Source organism: Panthera tigris, chromosome D3 (genome assembly GCF_018350195.1).
Source record: "Panthera tigris isolate Pti1 chromosome D3, P.tigris_Pti1_mat1.1, whole genome shotgun sequence".
NCBI classification, from domain to species: domain Eukaryota; kingdom Metazoa; phylum Chordata; class Mammalia; order Carnivora; family Felidae; genus Panthera; species Panthera tigris.
In genome coordinates, this window is record NC_056671.1 from 82,514,562 (window position 1) to 82,530,538 (window position 15,977).

The following is a 15,977-nucleotide window of genomic DNA, read 5'->3' on the forward strand; positions in this document are numbered from 1 at the left end:
GACTCAACTTTCTTCATCTCATTTGCTAAAATGTTAATATAAGGAGATTGACACTGCATCAGCATGGAAGACTAGTAATCCCAGTTGTTCAGCTGAACACATGGCTGCATCTAACAAAAGCAAGGTTCTATTAATAAGAATGAAGGGTAAACGAATATTAGACATGTAAGTAGAAGTCTTTGTTACACATGACCCTTCACAGTTGAGGATTCAGAGAAGAACGTCAACTCTGCTTTAAATACTCAGCTCGTTCCGAAAACGGGAAAGTTACGAAGAACTGATAGTTTTGGGGAAAGGCCGCTGGATCTGCTTTAAATCTACTGAATTTGAGTTCAAGACATTGCAGGAGTCTGGAGCAGTTCACAGCTCTCAAGAAAAGGACTGAGGCTGGACAGTGAGATTTCAAGCTGCCTGCCTAATAAATGGATAGAGCAGAAGCTTCAACTGCGGCGGATCACAGAAGTGATCTCTTTCATTGGTTCCTCCAACATGCATTGAAAGAGGCCAAGTTTTCTTAGGCTGTCATTTGCAGAGAGTAGAGGGATCATTGTGAGTCCAAACACCACTAACAGCATGAGGAGATGCACTGACATGCACTTCAGTTTGTGATTAGAGAAACAACCTATGCCCTTCCTTTCTGTTCAGCCTCTAATTGACTCGGGCCATCGAACATCTCAGGACCTTGGCCCGTGGGTCCAGACCTGTACAAGGTGCTCCTCTGAACTTCTTTAGGCTCTTCCTTTTCTTTTGGCTCAGTCAGTCCTCCTGAGAGACATCTGGCACCTCTCACTTAAAAAAATGCCCATGTAATCATTACTTCTCTTGATTGAGGGGCTGCTTTTCTTAGGTAACTTTATATCGTAGTGAATGTCTCCTATATAAAATCTAGGTTTTTGTATGCCTGGAAGGACTGGTTGAAAATAAGGAACCCCTTTAAAAAATTAACGTTTATTTATTTTTGAGAGACAGAGAGCATGAGCAGGGGAGGGGCAGAGAGAGAGGAGACACAGAATCCGAAGCAGCTCCAGGCTCCAAGCTGTCAGCACAGAGCCTGATGCGGGACTCGAACCCACAAACTGTGAGATCATCACCTGAGCTGAAGTCGGATACTCAACCTACTGAGCCACCCAGGCGCCCCTGAAAATAAGAAACCCCTTTAATCCTCAGTGATGCCAAGTCCTTGTGATGAAGAAGTATGACCACCACCCGGAGTGTTCTGGACAACCCGTGTCCTCTGTGTCCTTGCCAAGACCTTCAATCTCAAGCCAACAGCTCATTCTTTCCCCACATCTGCTGACTCCCTCCGCCTTAGCCTCGGAGAGCAATTTGTTAGTTTTCTCCTAATACGTTGATAAGGAGTAAAATAATGCAGAATCTAGGCTACAGTGTATGGCCATTGGAACTGCTTGTACTTGGAGGTTGCTGAGAAGCTGGATGCAAGAGTAAGTGAGAAAAACAAGTGACTGACCAGTTCTAGATTTTCTGATCGAACATTCAAGTGACTGGTGGTGTCATTTACCCGGAGGAGAAAGAGTAGGGGAAGTAGGGGCTTGGGAGACTGTAGCAGTTACAACATCAGTTGGGACATGTTACATCTCAGTTCATGTCGTCTATCCATGTGGTGACATTAAGCAGGCAATTCAATGTATAAGTCTAGTGGGCCAAGAGGATTTTATGTGAATTTTGGAGTAATCAAAAATACACAAGTTATTTAAGCCATGGGACTGTATAAATTTGCAAAGGAAAAGAGTTTTATATAAAGAACCTAAGAGGACTTGCAGGAGAGTTTTCAGATTTTAAGTAAAGGGCAGTCATGAAGAGGAAGGTGAAGCACAAACACACACACAAACACACACAGGCACACAATATCTTCTGTATCTATTCATCAGTCAATGGATCTTTGGACTCTTCCCATAATTTGGCTATTGTTGACAATGTTGCTGGAAACGTCGGGGTTCATGTGCCCCTTTGAATCAGTGATTTTGTATCCCTTGGGTAAATACCTAGTAGTGCAATTGCTGGACTGTAGCGTAGTTGTGCTTTTAACTTTTTGAGGAACCTCCTTACTGTTTTCCAGTGTGGCTGCATCAGTTTGCATTTCCGTCAATAGTGTAAGTGGGTTCCCCTTTCTCCACATCTTGCCTGTTGTTTCCTGAGCTGTTAATTTTAGCTAATCTGACAGGTGTGAGGTGGTATCTCATTGTGGTTTTGATTTGGGTTTCCCTGATGACGAGTGATGTTGAGCATCTTTTCACGGGTCTGCTAGCAATCTGGATATCTGCTTTGGAAAAATGCCTACTCATGCCTTGTGCCTGTTTCGGTTTCTTGGTCTTCTTACCTCCAGTGATCTGTTTTTCTGCCTTGATTTAGTCCTAGATTCTCACGAACATACTTGTGACTTGTCAGCTCTCGTATATACGCTACTGTTGAAAATCTACCTCGAGGATCTTAATCTTTGTCCACTACTTTCCACTTTAGAAATTCCGCATCCTGAAAGAGATTTATAATGTACTGATGCAATAAGAATCTTGTCAAATCAGTCTATCTTATTTCCTTAGTTCTTCCTTACCAACTTATAGATCATGGGCCTTCCTTATTATCACTCTTATGTACATGCCCCTGTTGTCCATACCCACCCCCCCGTCCATTGTCCGTGACCAGTTAAAATAACCCTATGCTCTTTATGCGCCTTTATGACAACAGAGCAAGACAGACACATAGAATGACTGGTTTCATATTAAATTGATGAACATAAATCTCAAAGTATCAATCCACAATGCTTAGCTCTTCTGTTATACATTCCCTGGTCTCTGCATGTGTATTTATATTTATTTATATTTCTGTCTCTTCTAAAAAAAATGACTACTCTTCTCAAAGTACCTTCACCCCTTTGCTCTCTCAGCTGATAATCTTGTTTCATATGCCATCAAGAAAATAGAAATCATCAGAAAATAAGTTCCTAACATTCTCAGTACCCAAACACCTACTATTGCTGGACAAAGACGATATTTGTTGGTTTGCGGTTAATTTTCTAATATTTTCTGATGCCTCCTCTTACCTTGCTATGTGTCTAGCATTTTGTGATACATCAGACTGGAAGTAGATGATTCTATTTAATAATAGTGTTGGAGAACTATGGAAACATAGAATACTTTCTTAAATTGGGTATGCGTTTATCTGTTGGTTTTGTCTGTTTTTAAATGAGATCCCTTTACTCAACTAGAATGACTTGGGGGTGGCATTTAAAGACAGTCATTAATGGGAGGTGGGTGAATTTTGTATACGGAACAAATAACAGCATAATGGATTAAGAACGCAGGTAGAACATTTTTCACTCATATTTGGATAGCAGATATTTTGAGAAAATGCTCCTATACACCAAAATATTCATGTAATTTTAGGGGTTCTACCTTGAAACTTCTCTATGGAATCCTGGTCAAGATCCTGAGGGATTTCTTTTAAGTTTGGGGGGTTAAGATCTGGCTGGAGTTGTCAAGACAAAAGGTCTATGTGAATGGTCAGGATGTCTGTGTATATTTCATTTTAGAGGGACCTATAACCATGGCAGGGGCTACTAAGTCTATTGTAAGTGATTTGGGGGAACTAACATAATAATAAAATAAATTTGAAGCTTATAATATCAAATCTGCTGTGAAGAGAACTATACTAGGGTGTTTATTTTTGACTGACAGAAAATCAAAAAGATTACTGACAAGAACTTATGAACCAAGTATAACTTTGGTGAAGTTTTAAGCTAAGCATGTATTTGTACTAACATGACAGATTGTGGCGTCAGCAGGATTTGATGAGTGGCCGTGTAATTAATGAAATGAATTTAGCAAATGGTAATCAAACGTAAATACTGAAGTGTTCTTCTTCTTTTTTAATGTCGCATTAGGTATTCAATTGACAGAAACACAGACTTGGAGAGATACTTCAATATCGATGCCAACAGTGGAGTTATTACAACCGCCAAATCTTTGGATAGAGAGACAAATGCTGTTCATAATATCACAGTGCTTGCAATGGAGAGCCGTAAGTTGCAAGGTTTAGTATTCAGTTAGGATGGGGGACACTGAGAGTGGAGAGTGGGTTGTCACGAGGTTATCATTTCTACTTGAGTCATATTACGTGCTTATTCAAGCTAAGCAAAACTTTGAAAATCCTTAATTTCCAGCTGTGAAATAAATTTATATTCATTAGCTTTATTTTCCAATGCTCAGAAAGTTAATGAAAAGAGAGGACTATAAAATAATGGGCCTGAGTTACCTGCAGAGGATTTCTTGTTGCTTTGTAGTCGTATTTCATAAGCTACATTTATGCTGATACAGAGTTGGGCCAGTAGCTTCCAGAAAGTAGTAGGTTGATCTCTAGCCAAGACACTCAGATTTGCATATTAATGTCGAACTCATTTGAGTCTCTGATAAGAAAGACATCGACATAATGCGCACTTCTATGTTATGCATATTATGTACATATATATGTGTACATTATATACGTGTAGTCCTACACACCTGAGCTCTAGCTTCAAAGAACATTGAAATTCATGGTTTGTCATTCTTTCAATGATTTTCTTATCAAGGACTAAAAAAATGCATATACTGTACGTATATATGATGCTTGGATCAAATTTTCTGTTGCTCTCTTTGAAGTCTACAGTGTTAAGTTTCTAGATTTCTTTCAAAGTTTGGTCATTTTCTTACTAGGGTCATGCTTTAGAGAGGCCAACCCTTTTGATTGATCCTAATTATTTTTAATAGGACTTTCTTGAGTTAAATGGCAATGGAATAACAGCTTTACTCTGAGTAAATGATAAGACATTTTCCTCTTTATTAGAGAATCCGTCTCAAGTTGGAAGAGGCTATGTGGCCATTACTATACTCGACATCAATGACAATGCCCCTGAATTTGCTATGGACTATGAAACCACCGTGTGTGAAAATGCCCAGCCAGGGCAGGTGAGAGCTTTCAGAACACCAGCCTCCTAGCTTGTGATTTCTTTTAAAATATCCAGCAGCAGTTGCCCTTGAAATTCTGTCAGCTTTAAGATAAAATATAGTCAGCATGTCTCAGCAAAACTAACACTTTGATGTGTAGTATAAACTAATATTGAAGGAACTTTAAAATTCTGGTTTAATTGGGATGATGAAATTTCTCAGGAAGAAAGATAAACATTGTAAAAGCCATGGCAAATGGTTGAGGGCTTTGACTCCTTTAAGAAGTCTAGCATATTAAGCTTGATTGAGCTGTTCCCCACTTTACACAGCAGGGCGTAAGTACCTTGAACTTCAAAGAATTAAGTGTAGTTTAATCTCGGTCTGGTTTGTTCTACTCATCCATTTTGTTCAGTGTTTTGTAATGTTTACGGGGATGGTGTCATCCGTTGGTACAGCTTATGTCTCAGGTTCACAAAAGTAAATTCAAACACAGCGTTTGAAAAGGACACGGCTTGTTTTTCAGAGCCCTTTTTAGATTGAGTTCATATTAGCTTATCTGCTCCTTCCTTCCAGAAGGATGGTGTTTATTATAAGGTATAAAATTGCTCTTCTCTGTCACAGAAAACAAAGCCGAGCACAACAACATATTTTCATGTTTTACTTCTCCGTCCCTAGGTTATCCAGAAGATCAGTGCCGTTGATAAAGATGAGCCATCCAATGGACACCAGTTTTATTTCAGCTTAACGACTGATGCAACAAATAACCACAACTTTTCATTGAAAGATAACAAAGGTAAGGGATTATTATGGTCACCAGTGGAGGCAGCAGGTACAAACTCTCTAAACAACTACTATTTCTTGCTCAGGGATCCTGATTGTGGAATACATATACATACACATATACCTACACATACAAGGACATTAATTAAAGGGCAGTGAGTGGAGTGCCTGGGTGGCTCGGCCAGTTAAGCATCCAACTCTTGAATTCGACTCAGATCACGATCTCACAGTTTTGTGAGTTTGAGCCCCAGTGGCACAGGGCCTGCTGGCGATTCTCTCTCTCTGCCCTTTCCCCGCTCGTGCTGTCTCTCTCTCTCAAATAAACTCTTAAGGAGCTCGTTGCCCTTAAATTTTTTTTTTTAAGTAATTTTTATCTGTGGATTTGCTGTCATTAAGAAGCAGCTAAATCACTTCCGGCCAAAATCCAAATCAGGGAAAAGGCAGGTCCACCTTTCTCTTTAGTCCTAGACATTTGAGGGGCCGGCGAAATGTATCAATAAAGCTATCCTGTATAGGCATAACTGACACGTTAGGAAAATAATTGGTATTTCCAATCTGATTTCAACATAAATCAATTTTGACCTAGTACCTTCAATAGCAACATCAGTTATTCCTTTATTTTTACATAAAAGTAGTCCATGCAGATAATTAAAAGATCTACTCCTCATGCAAGGAAATATAAAAAAAGAATTTCCTGTCATCCTCAATCTCATTTCTTTGCATCAGAGGTGAACACTCTTACCAGTTCCCTAAGTGTCGTTATAGAAACATATTTACAGAGGCCTGTAAGTATATTCTGATTTTGCTTAAATAAATAAATATATATACAATATTTATATTTTATAAATATATACAGACTTACAGGCATATATAATTATATATAAACAACTTATATAGACAGTTATATATATATATATACATATAAAATTATAGACATATACACAACATATAGACGATTATAAGAACTTTTAAGGGAAGCAGAAGACCATTCTGTTGTCTAATTTTGAATCTATTCACAGGTGATTTCATTCAAGGTATTTATTTTAACAGAAGGGTATTTGCAACTGATATATCGAGAAGAGTATTCCCCCACCAATACAGAAGATGTATTTCTTTCAGCTTGAATATGTGAATCAGGCTTCAGGAACAAAAAAAACAAAAAAACAAAACGTAGAAACAGATTTGCTAGTCAAACAGTGGCTCATCTAAAATGACTTAGAAGGTGGGCATTCTACCTCCATCCTGTTTAGCGCAGAAAATCCAAGTTTGACCTCAAAACTTCAATCTCAAAATATTTTTCCTGATTCCATCCTCTGCTTAAATGAGAACACTATCTTGTCCCTTCTGTAACATAAAAGGAAGAACATTCTCTATGTGGGTAATCCCAAACTCTCTGGCTTAATCATATTTGCAAGGGACAGTTCTCAGCACTTGGATTCACCCAGCACAAATGCAGAGAGGGGAATTTATGACCTTTCCAAGAAGAGAGTATCTCCTCCATGTGTCATCATCATGTAGTGCCATGATTTTTGGACAGTAAACGCACACTTGAAAGACTTCCCTAAGTCAAGCCCAGAGCGTCCTAGCATGAACCATGTAAGAATTAGGAGATTAGTTCTTATATTGGCTTCCATCATAGGAACTGCATAGAGAACATCACACATCTTATGATATCTTTCCTGAGCACAGGGCTCCCTTCTCATGTATTGGGCATTTTTGCACGTGTTCCTTGATTCGGCGTGTGTGTGCGTGTGCACAAGTGTGCTCTCTGATGCCAGGCATGTCAGATTAACGTTCAGCAACTCTGAAACAACTTTGTGTATCACATCATGAATACATACATCTGAGTGGTTGAGAGGCCAAGAAACAGACGTCGCGTTACTATTAAGTGTATAGAGAAACATACTGAAAACAATATCCTTCAGCCGCATGTGTGGGTTTTTAATGAACACCTCAAATTCACGTTTTAAAACAGAAGATTCGTTTACATAAAAACTTACCGGATGGAATCCAAAAAGCAAACAGTTTCTCTTGCCATATTTGTAATTGCAGGATATATGATTTCTTTGGTCTCCTGTGAGCTTGCTGTTTGGTGCTATTTGGATAGAATAGATTTCAGCTTGCTCTTTCACTAGAGCATTGTTAATTCTTAGATAACATTGGATAAATGTCTTTTTGATAGCTTGGAAAGGAGATACAATATTAAAGTACACTGGATGAAACTAGCATCCTATTTTCCTTTATGTGTTAATTGCTGTAAGTTTAAAGGACCACATACATTCTCTAATTAGTTAATGAAGACAAGTTAGTTGGGTAAACCGCTAGCAGATAAGAAAAAATATTTCTGATCTAGAAATCACATTTATGTGATACAGACTTATTGATCACCGTTAAAAGTTTCATAATTACTTTAAACGTTCAGATGAAATAGACTATTGAATATAAATTAAACCCAAATGACCCATTTTATCACTGACACAATGTTTATACACATGGGGCCTGGGTCACGATATATACCGATATGGATTTTTGAAAACTACAGTGTCATTTCTCTCTGATAGCTATACTTAGATAAAGCCGGATCGACTTATTTTAATTGTTTCTATATTGGGTTTGAGACAGGTGGAGATTTTTGGGCCATCTCATGATTCTGCAAAGATACCCTGTTCATTTGCATCATCCTCTTTGTAAGTGTGTGGTTCGAAACGTAAGAGAAGTAAGAGGGTAGACTGCATGGATTTTTCACAAAGCTGCAGTTAGTAAGTGATGAATAAAAATTTCCATATTCAGTTTTACTTTGTCACTGTTCCCTTTGGTCATAACTCCATAGCATGAGGTAAATGTATTAAACTGTACTACAGTGAACCAGTATTGGGTAACATATAGCGCTCAGTCTAAACACACCAAACAGAAGGACTTAACTCACATACATCGTGCGTGTGTGTGTGTTTCTTCCAGAAGTTTGTACTGCTTAAACCCCCTCACCTATTTCGCCCCTCCTCCCACCCTCCCCCTTAAATGGATACAGTTTGGCAGGACTGAGTCTGCCAGAAATCTTGGGTTACACGTTTGCTTTCTTTATCCTAGACAACACGGCTTCCGTTCTCACCAGGAGAAACGGCTTCCGGAGACAGGAGCAGTCTGTGTACTACCTGCCCATCTTCATCGTGGACAGTGGTTCGCCTTCGCTCAGCAGCACGAACACCCTCACCATCCGCGTCTGTGACTGTGATGCCGACGGGGTAGCCCAGACCTGCAACGCGGAGGCCTACGTCCTACCTGCCGGCCTCAGCACCGGAGCCCTGATCGCGATCCTCGCCTGTGTCTTGACGTTACTGGGTGGGTACAGTTTCCAGTGCTTTCGCTGCGAGAGCAGTCACGCCAACCCTGCATGGACCGTGACCCTTCTCTTTCCTTTGGCCTTGGGTACCTTTTTGAGAACATATGCAAATGTTCCCTTCTATTGTGTTTTGTTCAGTGAGCAACCCATGTTCCTTTGGCCACACTTTCCCATGGTATATTTAAAACACAGCTCAGAAAAAAAAAATACCAATCTCTTTTTTAAAATCGCAGTGAAGATACAGGACTGTTTAAAATTGATTTTTTTTTTCAAATTTACCATGTTGTTTTACAGTACCCTACAGAGTCATCTATTAGACCAGAATCTTCTCTATGTTGTTTTTTTTTAAATTTTTTTTTCAACGTTTTTTATTTTTTATTTTTGGGACAGAGAGAGACAGAGCATGAACGGGGGAGGGTCAGAGAGAGAGGGAGACACAGAATCGGAAACAGGCTCCAGGCTCCGAGCCATCAGCCCAGAGCCTGACGCGGGGCTCGAACTCACGGACCGCGAGATCGTGACCTGGCTGAAGTCGGACGCTTAACCGACTGCGCCACCCAGGCGCCCCTCTATATTGTTTTGATAAGAAAATTACTTCAGAAATTTTGGCTTTATATGCCCCCTCTTTTCAGAAAAGGTGTAAGGAATATTTTATAATTATTCACAAAGCTAAAGAGATTGTAATTCCAGCAGTGCAAAAGTTACAGTTTTCCCCAGAATTAACATATTTAATTGTACTCTCCTGGATTATTTCATTACATGGTTAAATAAGATTTACAACTTGTATTAGAATTACAGTTTTGTAAGAGATTATGCAGTACGCTTTTAAAAATTGGGAGCTAGCCAACATGGGCATTGAGTAATGGGTTTATTCCTTAGCTACACTCTCTTTCACAGTGTAACTTTCCACAGCAAGGACAATGAGCATTTACGATTGCATTTGAGACCGTGCTGTGTGTTTTCTAAGGTAAATGGGTCTGATATAATTTGTGAACCCATTTATAATATATTTTTATAAAAGCAGAACTTGGCGATGTGAGTCATCATTGTGTAATCTTTAAAAACAAGATTTATGGAGTTAGGTAAACCTAGTGTTTATTACTGCTCCCAACATACACTGGTTTTTCACCAGAGGAGCATTAATTCTTCTAAAGCTGGCTTCTTAATCTATGAGGGGAAAATAGTAGAACTAGACCCATAAGGTTATTGTCAACCTTAAACGAGACAGTCATGTGCCTACCACATAGTGGACATTCAGTAACTTTTAAGCGTTATTGGTGAAGCAAGTTCCCAACCCGTGACCTAAGCTAAGACCTAGTTACTAACACACTGTCAATGATCTCACACAAATGTAAACTATGTTTTCGATAACTTCAGCTAACCAAATAACTTCACACAGGTGGCAGAAAGTCTCAGAAAACCATTAGACATGGCAATTCCCAGTTAAAGCCTGATGAGAATTGAAAGGACTAGCCTCAGTTTTGAAAAAGATGGAACCATTGCAAAGGTAAATGGTATGTGGATGACTCTTCTTGAACTTAACTTGGCTAGTTTATCACACACCATTTAGATTACATCGGACTTCAAAAGAATAAGGTAAAATTGGATTTCCCAGAATTTAATCATACCCAGCAGTCAATTATCTTTTTTTAAGGCTGTCTAATGAAGCCTGATTCATTGTTAGAACATACTTTTACCTTGGACTTAGGGGTTCCTTGCAATTTAGGTTGCTTGGTTCTAATTAGTTAAGAATCATTACCTAGCTGTCACTGGTAAGTGAAATTGAGTATTATTAGATTTCATTTTTGCATATAATATATATGAGGATTTGTATGTGTATACGTATATCTTAGGGTAAGTTTATAGGTTTTTGTTGATTTCTTCAAAATTTAAGAACTTGGCTCAGTAATCAGCATGTCCAAAAACTGGTTTTTCTGTCCAGCACTGAGTCTCTTTGTGCCTTATTTCCTGAGTCTTTAGAAGCAGATAGTCGGGACTTTGCATGTTCTTTTGGTTCTGTCTCCTCAATCGTAGACTCTAGGTTTTCACACAGTATGTACCGAAGTCAATGTGACTGAGTATTTGGGGTGAGGGTGGTGTGGATGGGACAGCCAGCCTGGCACGGATCATAGCTTCTAGTGCACAAGTAACACATTCTTTCCACCTCAAGAAGTAAGATGAGTCATATTCCTAGACACTCAATACCAGGTTTTATAGTTCAGCCTTTTTAGGCTTCTGAATAAATATTGCAAGAAAAAAAGAAAGGTAAAAGGGTGGAAATAGGGAAGAACTCCTTGAGAATCTAGGTCACTTTAGGGATGTTGTGGTCCAGTGAGGTTTTAAATTAAAGCTACTTATAAGATGAGAGAAAGGGATGCCCTGAAGGTTCCAGAATGCTCCTACAGGAAGGCATCGCAGAAATCAATTCCAACCCAAACCTCTGCATGAGGTACAATGAAGTTCAAGGATTTCAGGAGTTCATATAACAATGGCGATTATGGCATAAGATTCTAGGTCTCCTTATTCTCAGTCACTGATTTTTGGATTAATCTACAAAGGAATTGCACCTTGAAAATACATTTGTTTAATGTTCATATGTAGTCCTTTCTTAAAATTGGAAAGTCATGTTGTCTGAAGTTGGTTGTGTTGACTTCACCTCTGTGTCCTTTTAATTTCATGGGTGAAATCTTTCCCGACTCTTCTCCCATCCCCACTTTGTTCTCACCCTTTCTGACTTATTTGTGTGGGAATTCTCTGAATGAAAGACATGATCCCACAGTTAGAGCCTGAAGCTTCCTTTACTTCCACTGAATACAACTTGAATGAGAGAGATTATGGTCATATTCAATGTTCATGAGAAAGTTATCAACGAGATGCAGTTATTTTGCCAGTAAAAACATTTCACCAATATATGGCAAGATCCTTTAGTATTCTAATGTCTAAATATTTTGCCCCAAAATTGTTACACATTTTGATCATAAACTCATAATTGTTGACATATATGCTTATTTTTCAACCAGGCTGAAAGCACTTCAAAAAAATTTTTATGAATGACACTAACTTACTACTTCAGTGGATTTTGAGAAGTGAGCAGACAGAAAGAATTTCAGTTGTTTTAAATACGGATTTGGGGCACCTGGGTGGCTCAGTCGGCTAAGCATCCAACTTGATTTCAGCTCAGGTCATGATTTCACGGTGGTCGTGAGACCGAGCCCCATGTCAAGCTCTTTGCTGACAGAGCAGAGCCTGCTTAGAATTCTGTCTCTCCCTTTCTCTGCTCCTTTCCTGCTTGTGTGTGCTCGCTCACTCTTCCAAAATAAACAAAAAAATAAAATAGGGTTTCAGTATTATTGCACGTCTATCCAAAGACTGTAATAGCCAGTTTCTTCATTAGTCTGCACAGTTACTTTGTTAGCTTGTGCATTTTCCTGCACGTTAAAACTGTCACTGAATTTACTATATTCAGTTTTGTTTTTCCCTATTTGGACCATTAGGTCCAAGTAATTGAAGTCCTATAACACCCCCTCTGGCTCTTTGCTCTTCAGCCACAATTGGGATTTGTTAGACTGGCCCAGCTTCAAGTGCAATAAGACATTTGTAGAAAACACTGCTTACCACATGGAATTCAAGTTCAAGTTCTTCCAGTGTGCCCAGGATGGCCAGCTTCACATTCAGCTGTCATGCATCTTTTCACTTTTCCTTCCTGATGTACGAAGTGCTTAAGTGTACTTGCTCCCCTGTGATTCTGGCCACTCATGATTTTGTTCAACAGGAAAATATATTCCCAGTTTTGTAAGTGACAATATTACCTAACTAAAAAAAAATGCGGAGAACAATATGATAGCACTACGTAAAAGACTGAGCCCCATCATAATCTATAATGATCAAAAGTACTTGATACAGCAGTCCTATTGATAATAAAGGACTGAAGTAGCCAATTTACGATGGCACATGGTTCCCCTTTCAAACAAACGCAAGCATAGTAAAAAATGAATTGCATTCAATAAGCTCATACTAAGAGCTAGCCATTAGTTATGTGCTTTACAAGCATGGTCCGATTTAATGCTCGTAACACGCATTTCCTAGGCAGGTGTTAGTAAGCAGTCGTATGCCCACTTTTTTATATGAGAAAACTCTAAATTGGAGGAGACATGCACAAAGTTATAAGGTGTCAGAGCCAGGACTCAGACACAGGCGGGCCTGGCTTCTGAATGTCCTTTATAAGGCATGTTTCCCTGTGTGTTTTCCCATGTGAAAGACTCGTGTGTCTCTGGGAAATGCCTACAGATCTGTGGGTATCGCAGCCCACGTACTGCCAAATTAGAGCCAGCAGAATCTTTGATCTGCTTTACACAGCAGCTTTATCGCTTCTTTGGCTACCTCTGAGTGTCTAATTTACAGGATCTTCCAATTACTTCCAACCTTGAGAGAACGCGTCGAGAATTGTGTATGATAAATTTGAGATGATACTGCATTATCACCAAAACGTACAGTATACCAGTTGTCTTTGTACACACGATATTCACTTTACTTGGGTCAGTTTTATCGCTATCTTGAGACTCAACTTGCACACTTAATGGAGAGGCCTCTGTGATACTTTTGGGGAAGTAATGGGAAGTTTGGTTTGAGTTATAATGAAATGTTTCCCTTTCTTGAGACATGGAAAACAATGTCTCTTTTGTGCAGGTGATTTGCAGAACTCTAGGTGGGCACAGTCATTATTCTAACGGACTGCTGGCATTAGCAATCGAATAGAATTATTAAATCCTGAACAGTTTTCCTATATCCTTACCTCTCCTCCCAATTTAGTCCCTACTTCCATGTTTTTTTTTTGAGGGGAATCAGTCATCCTTTTCTTTCTTTTCCATGCCCCACAGCCAATCACCATGCCCCACAGCCAATCAGTATCCCCAAATATGAATTTTACTTTATGGATCCTTGAATCTATGCTATTCTCTGCCTTGATGTTGCACCTGATTTTGCCCAGGGCCCATCGTCGCCCTTCTGGATTATGGCAGTCATTCCAGTCTCTACCAGATGCCAATCTGTCAACATCCCAGGCAGAGTAATGTTTTGCAAAGCAAATGTGACTGTGACACAGCCCAGCATAAAATAAAATGTCCATGGCTCCCAATTGTCTACAGACAAAAATCACAGACTCTGTGACCTTACTGCTCCCTCCCAGTTCAACCTTCAGCCAAATGGCAGAGCTGCTCTTAGACTCCTCGTGATTTGCCTTACCTACTCTTAAATGACTTGCTCCTTCTGCCTGGAACACCATTCTCCTTTTTTGCATTGGAGTCGACTTTGGGTACTGTTCCTGCATACCCCATAGCACCTTGTTTATACAAGAGCATCCTGCAAGGCTGACTCACCTGTTTCATTAGTTTGTCTATCTCCTCGAGTAGATTCCTGCTTTTAGAGGCAGGGGCTGAGCATTATTTAGTCATTATATATGTAGCATCTCATAAAATGCTGATATGACATGTAGAGGGTGTTCCATACCCTCCTGTTGAATTAGACCATGGACGATTTTAATGTACTCATTAGTGGAAAAGAATGTTTGATTTACTTTTGTCTTTATCCGTAAGTAGTATCTCCATTGGACCCAGATTTTCCCATTTCCTTAGATGATATGATTTTAGGGGCGCCTGGGTGGCTCAGTCGGTTAAGCGGCCGACTTCGGCTCAGGTCATGATCTCGCGGTCCATGAGTTCGAGCCCCGCGTCAGGCTCTGTGCTGACAGCTAAGAGCCTGGAGCCTGTTTCAGATTCTGTGTCTCCATCTCTCTGACCCTCCCCCGTTCATGCTCTGTCTCTCTCTGTCTCAAAAATAAATAAACGTTAAAAAAAAATTTAAAAAAAGATATGATTTTAAGGCATTTTTTCCCCAAATCCAGCCTATTTTTTTCTATAAAGTGGATATGGCACACATTTAAAATATTTAAATTCTATTTTCAGTGTAGTAATCCCAAGATCTATAAGGGCTCAAGAAAAAATAAATCCGAATATATGATTTTCCAAATCTGTCTAAAGACAGAGAAAATATTGCAGCAGACATTTCAAGGATACTGCATTTGTTGTTAAAATTCAGTTCAAATTTTAGTTAAAAATGCTATAGTTGATAGCTAATTTACCTCAATCACATGCTGGGATTTTATCACATATAAATCTTCATTTATTCTTTGTGACTATAAATAATAGAGTGGGTTCATAAGTACAAGTTCAAATTCTAGCCGCCTATTACTGAGCATCTGCATATATCTCTTATTCTACAGCACATAGATCCAGACAAAATGACAAGTTGAATTTTCTCATCCCTTAGATCTTAGCTTAGATGTCACTTGCAATGACATCCGCCTTTGATCACCAGACTGCACTAGTACCCCTGTATTTTTCCTATCATTTCACTTTTTTAAACATAAATTATTTCTTTGCCTGAAACATTTCAGAAGCATCAAATGTACCTACATAAAACCCAAATGGTTCTCATGGCCCACAAAGCAAGACATGTTCTGACACCTGCTTGCCTCTTGAAGGTATCAGGCTAAGCCTTCACTCAGCCTGTAGGAAGAGATGCACAGCTGCCTTTCCATCCATTTCAAACATGGCACCCTGTTACTGAGAAATTCTTCCCGAATCCCTTCGCCTGCTGGGCTCACACGCCCCTTTATGTCCAGACTCAGTGTTACCTTCTCAGGGGGACTGTCCTCACCTACTGATTAAATTAAGAGCCATTCACAACCAGATTCTTTTTTTTTTTTTTAATTGAAGTATACTTGACCTACAGTGGCCTATTAAAGTGTACATTATAGTGATTTGATACGTTTCTATGAAGTGAACCCCATGATAAACGTAGTTGCTGTATATCACCGTAGAGTTGTTACAAAATTATTGACTGCATCCCCTGTACATTTCCAC

At 39.3% G+C, this 15,977-nt stretch overlaps 1 protein-coding gene across 1 annotated transcript in view; it reads left to right on the forward strand.

The window, feature by feature from the left end:
- CDH7 (cadherin 7) overlaps positions 1–15,977 on the forward strand; it is a 121,176-nt gene that overhangs the window by 93,258 nt on the left and 11,941 nt on the right. Inside the window, exons 8-11 of the mRNA XM_042962757.1 lie at positions 3,899–4,035; positions 4,837–4,958; positions 5,613–5,730; positions 8,805–9,056. Of these exons, the coding sequence (XP_042818691.1) occupies positions 3,899–4,035; positions 4,837–4,958; positions 5,613–5,730; positions 8,805–9,056 (629 nt within the window). The remainder of the gene's footprint in view (positions 1–3,898; positions 4,036–4,836; positions 4,959–5,612; positions 5,731–8,804; positions 9,057–15,977) is intronic.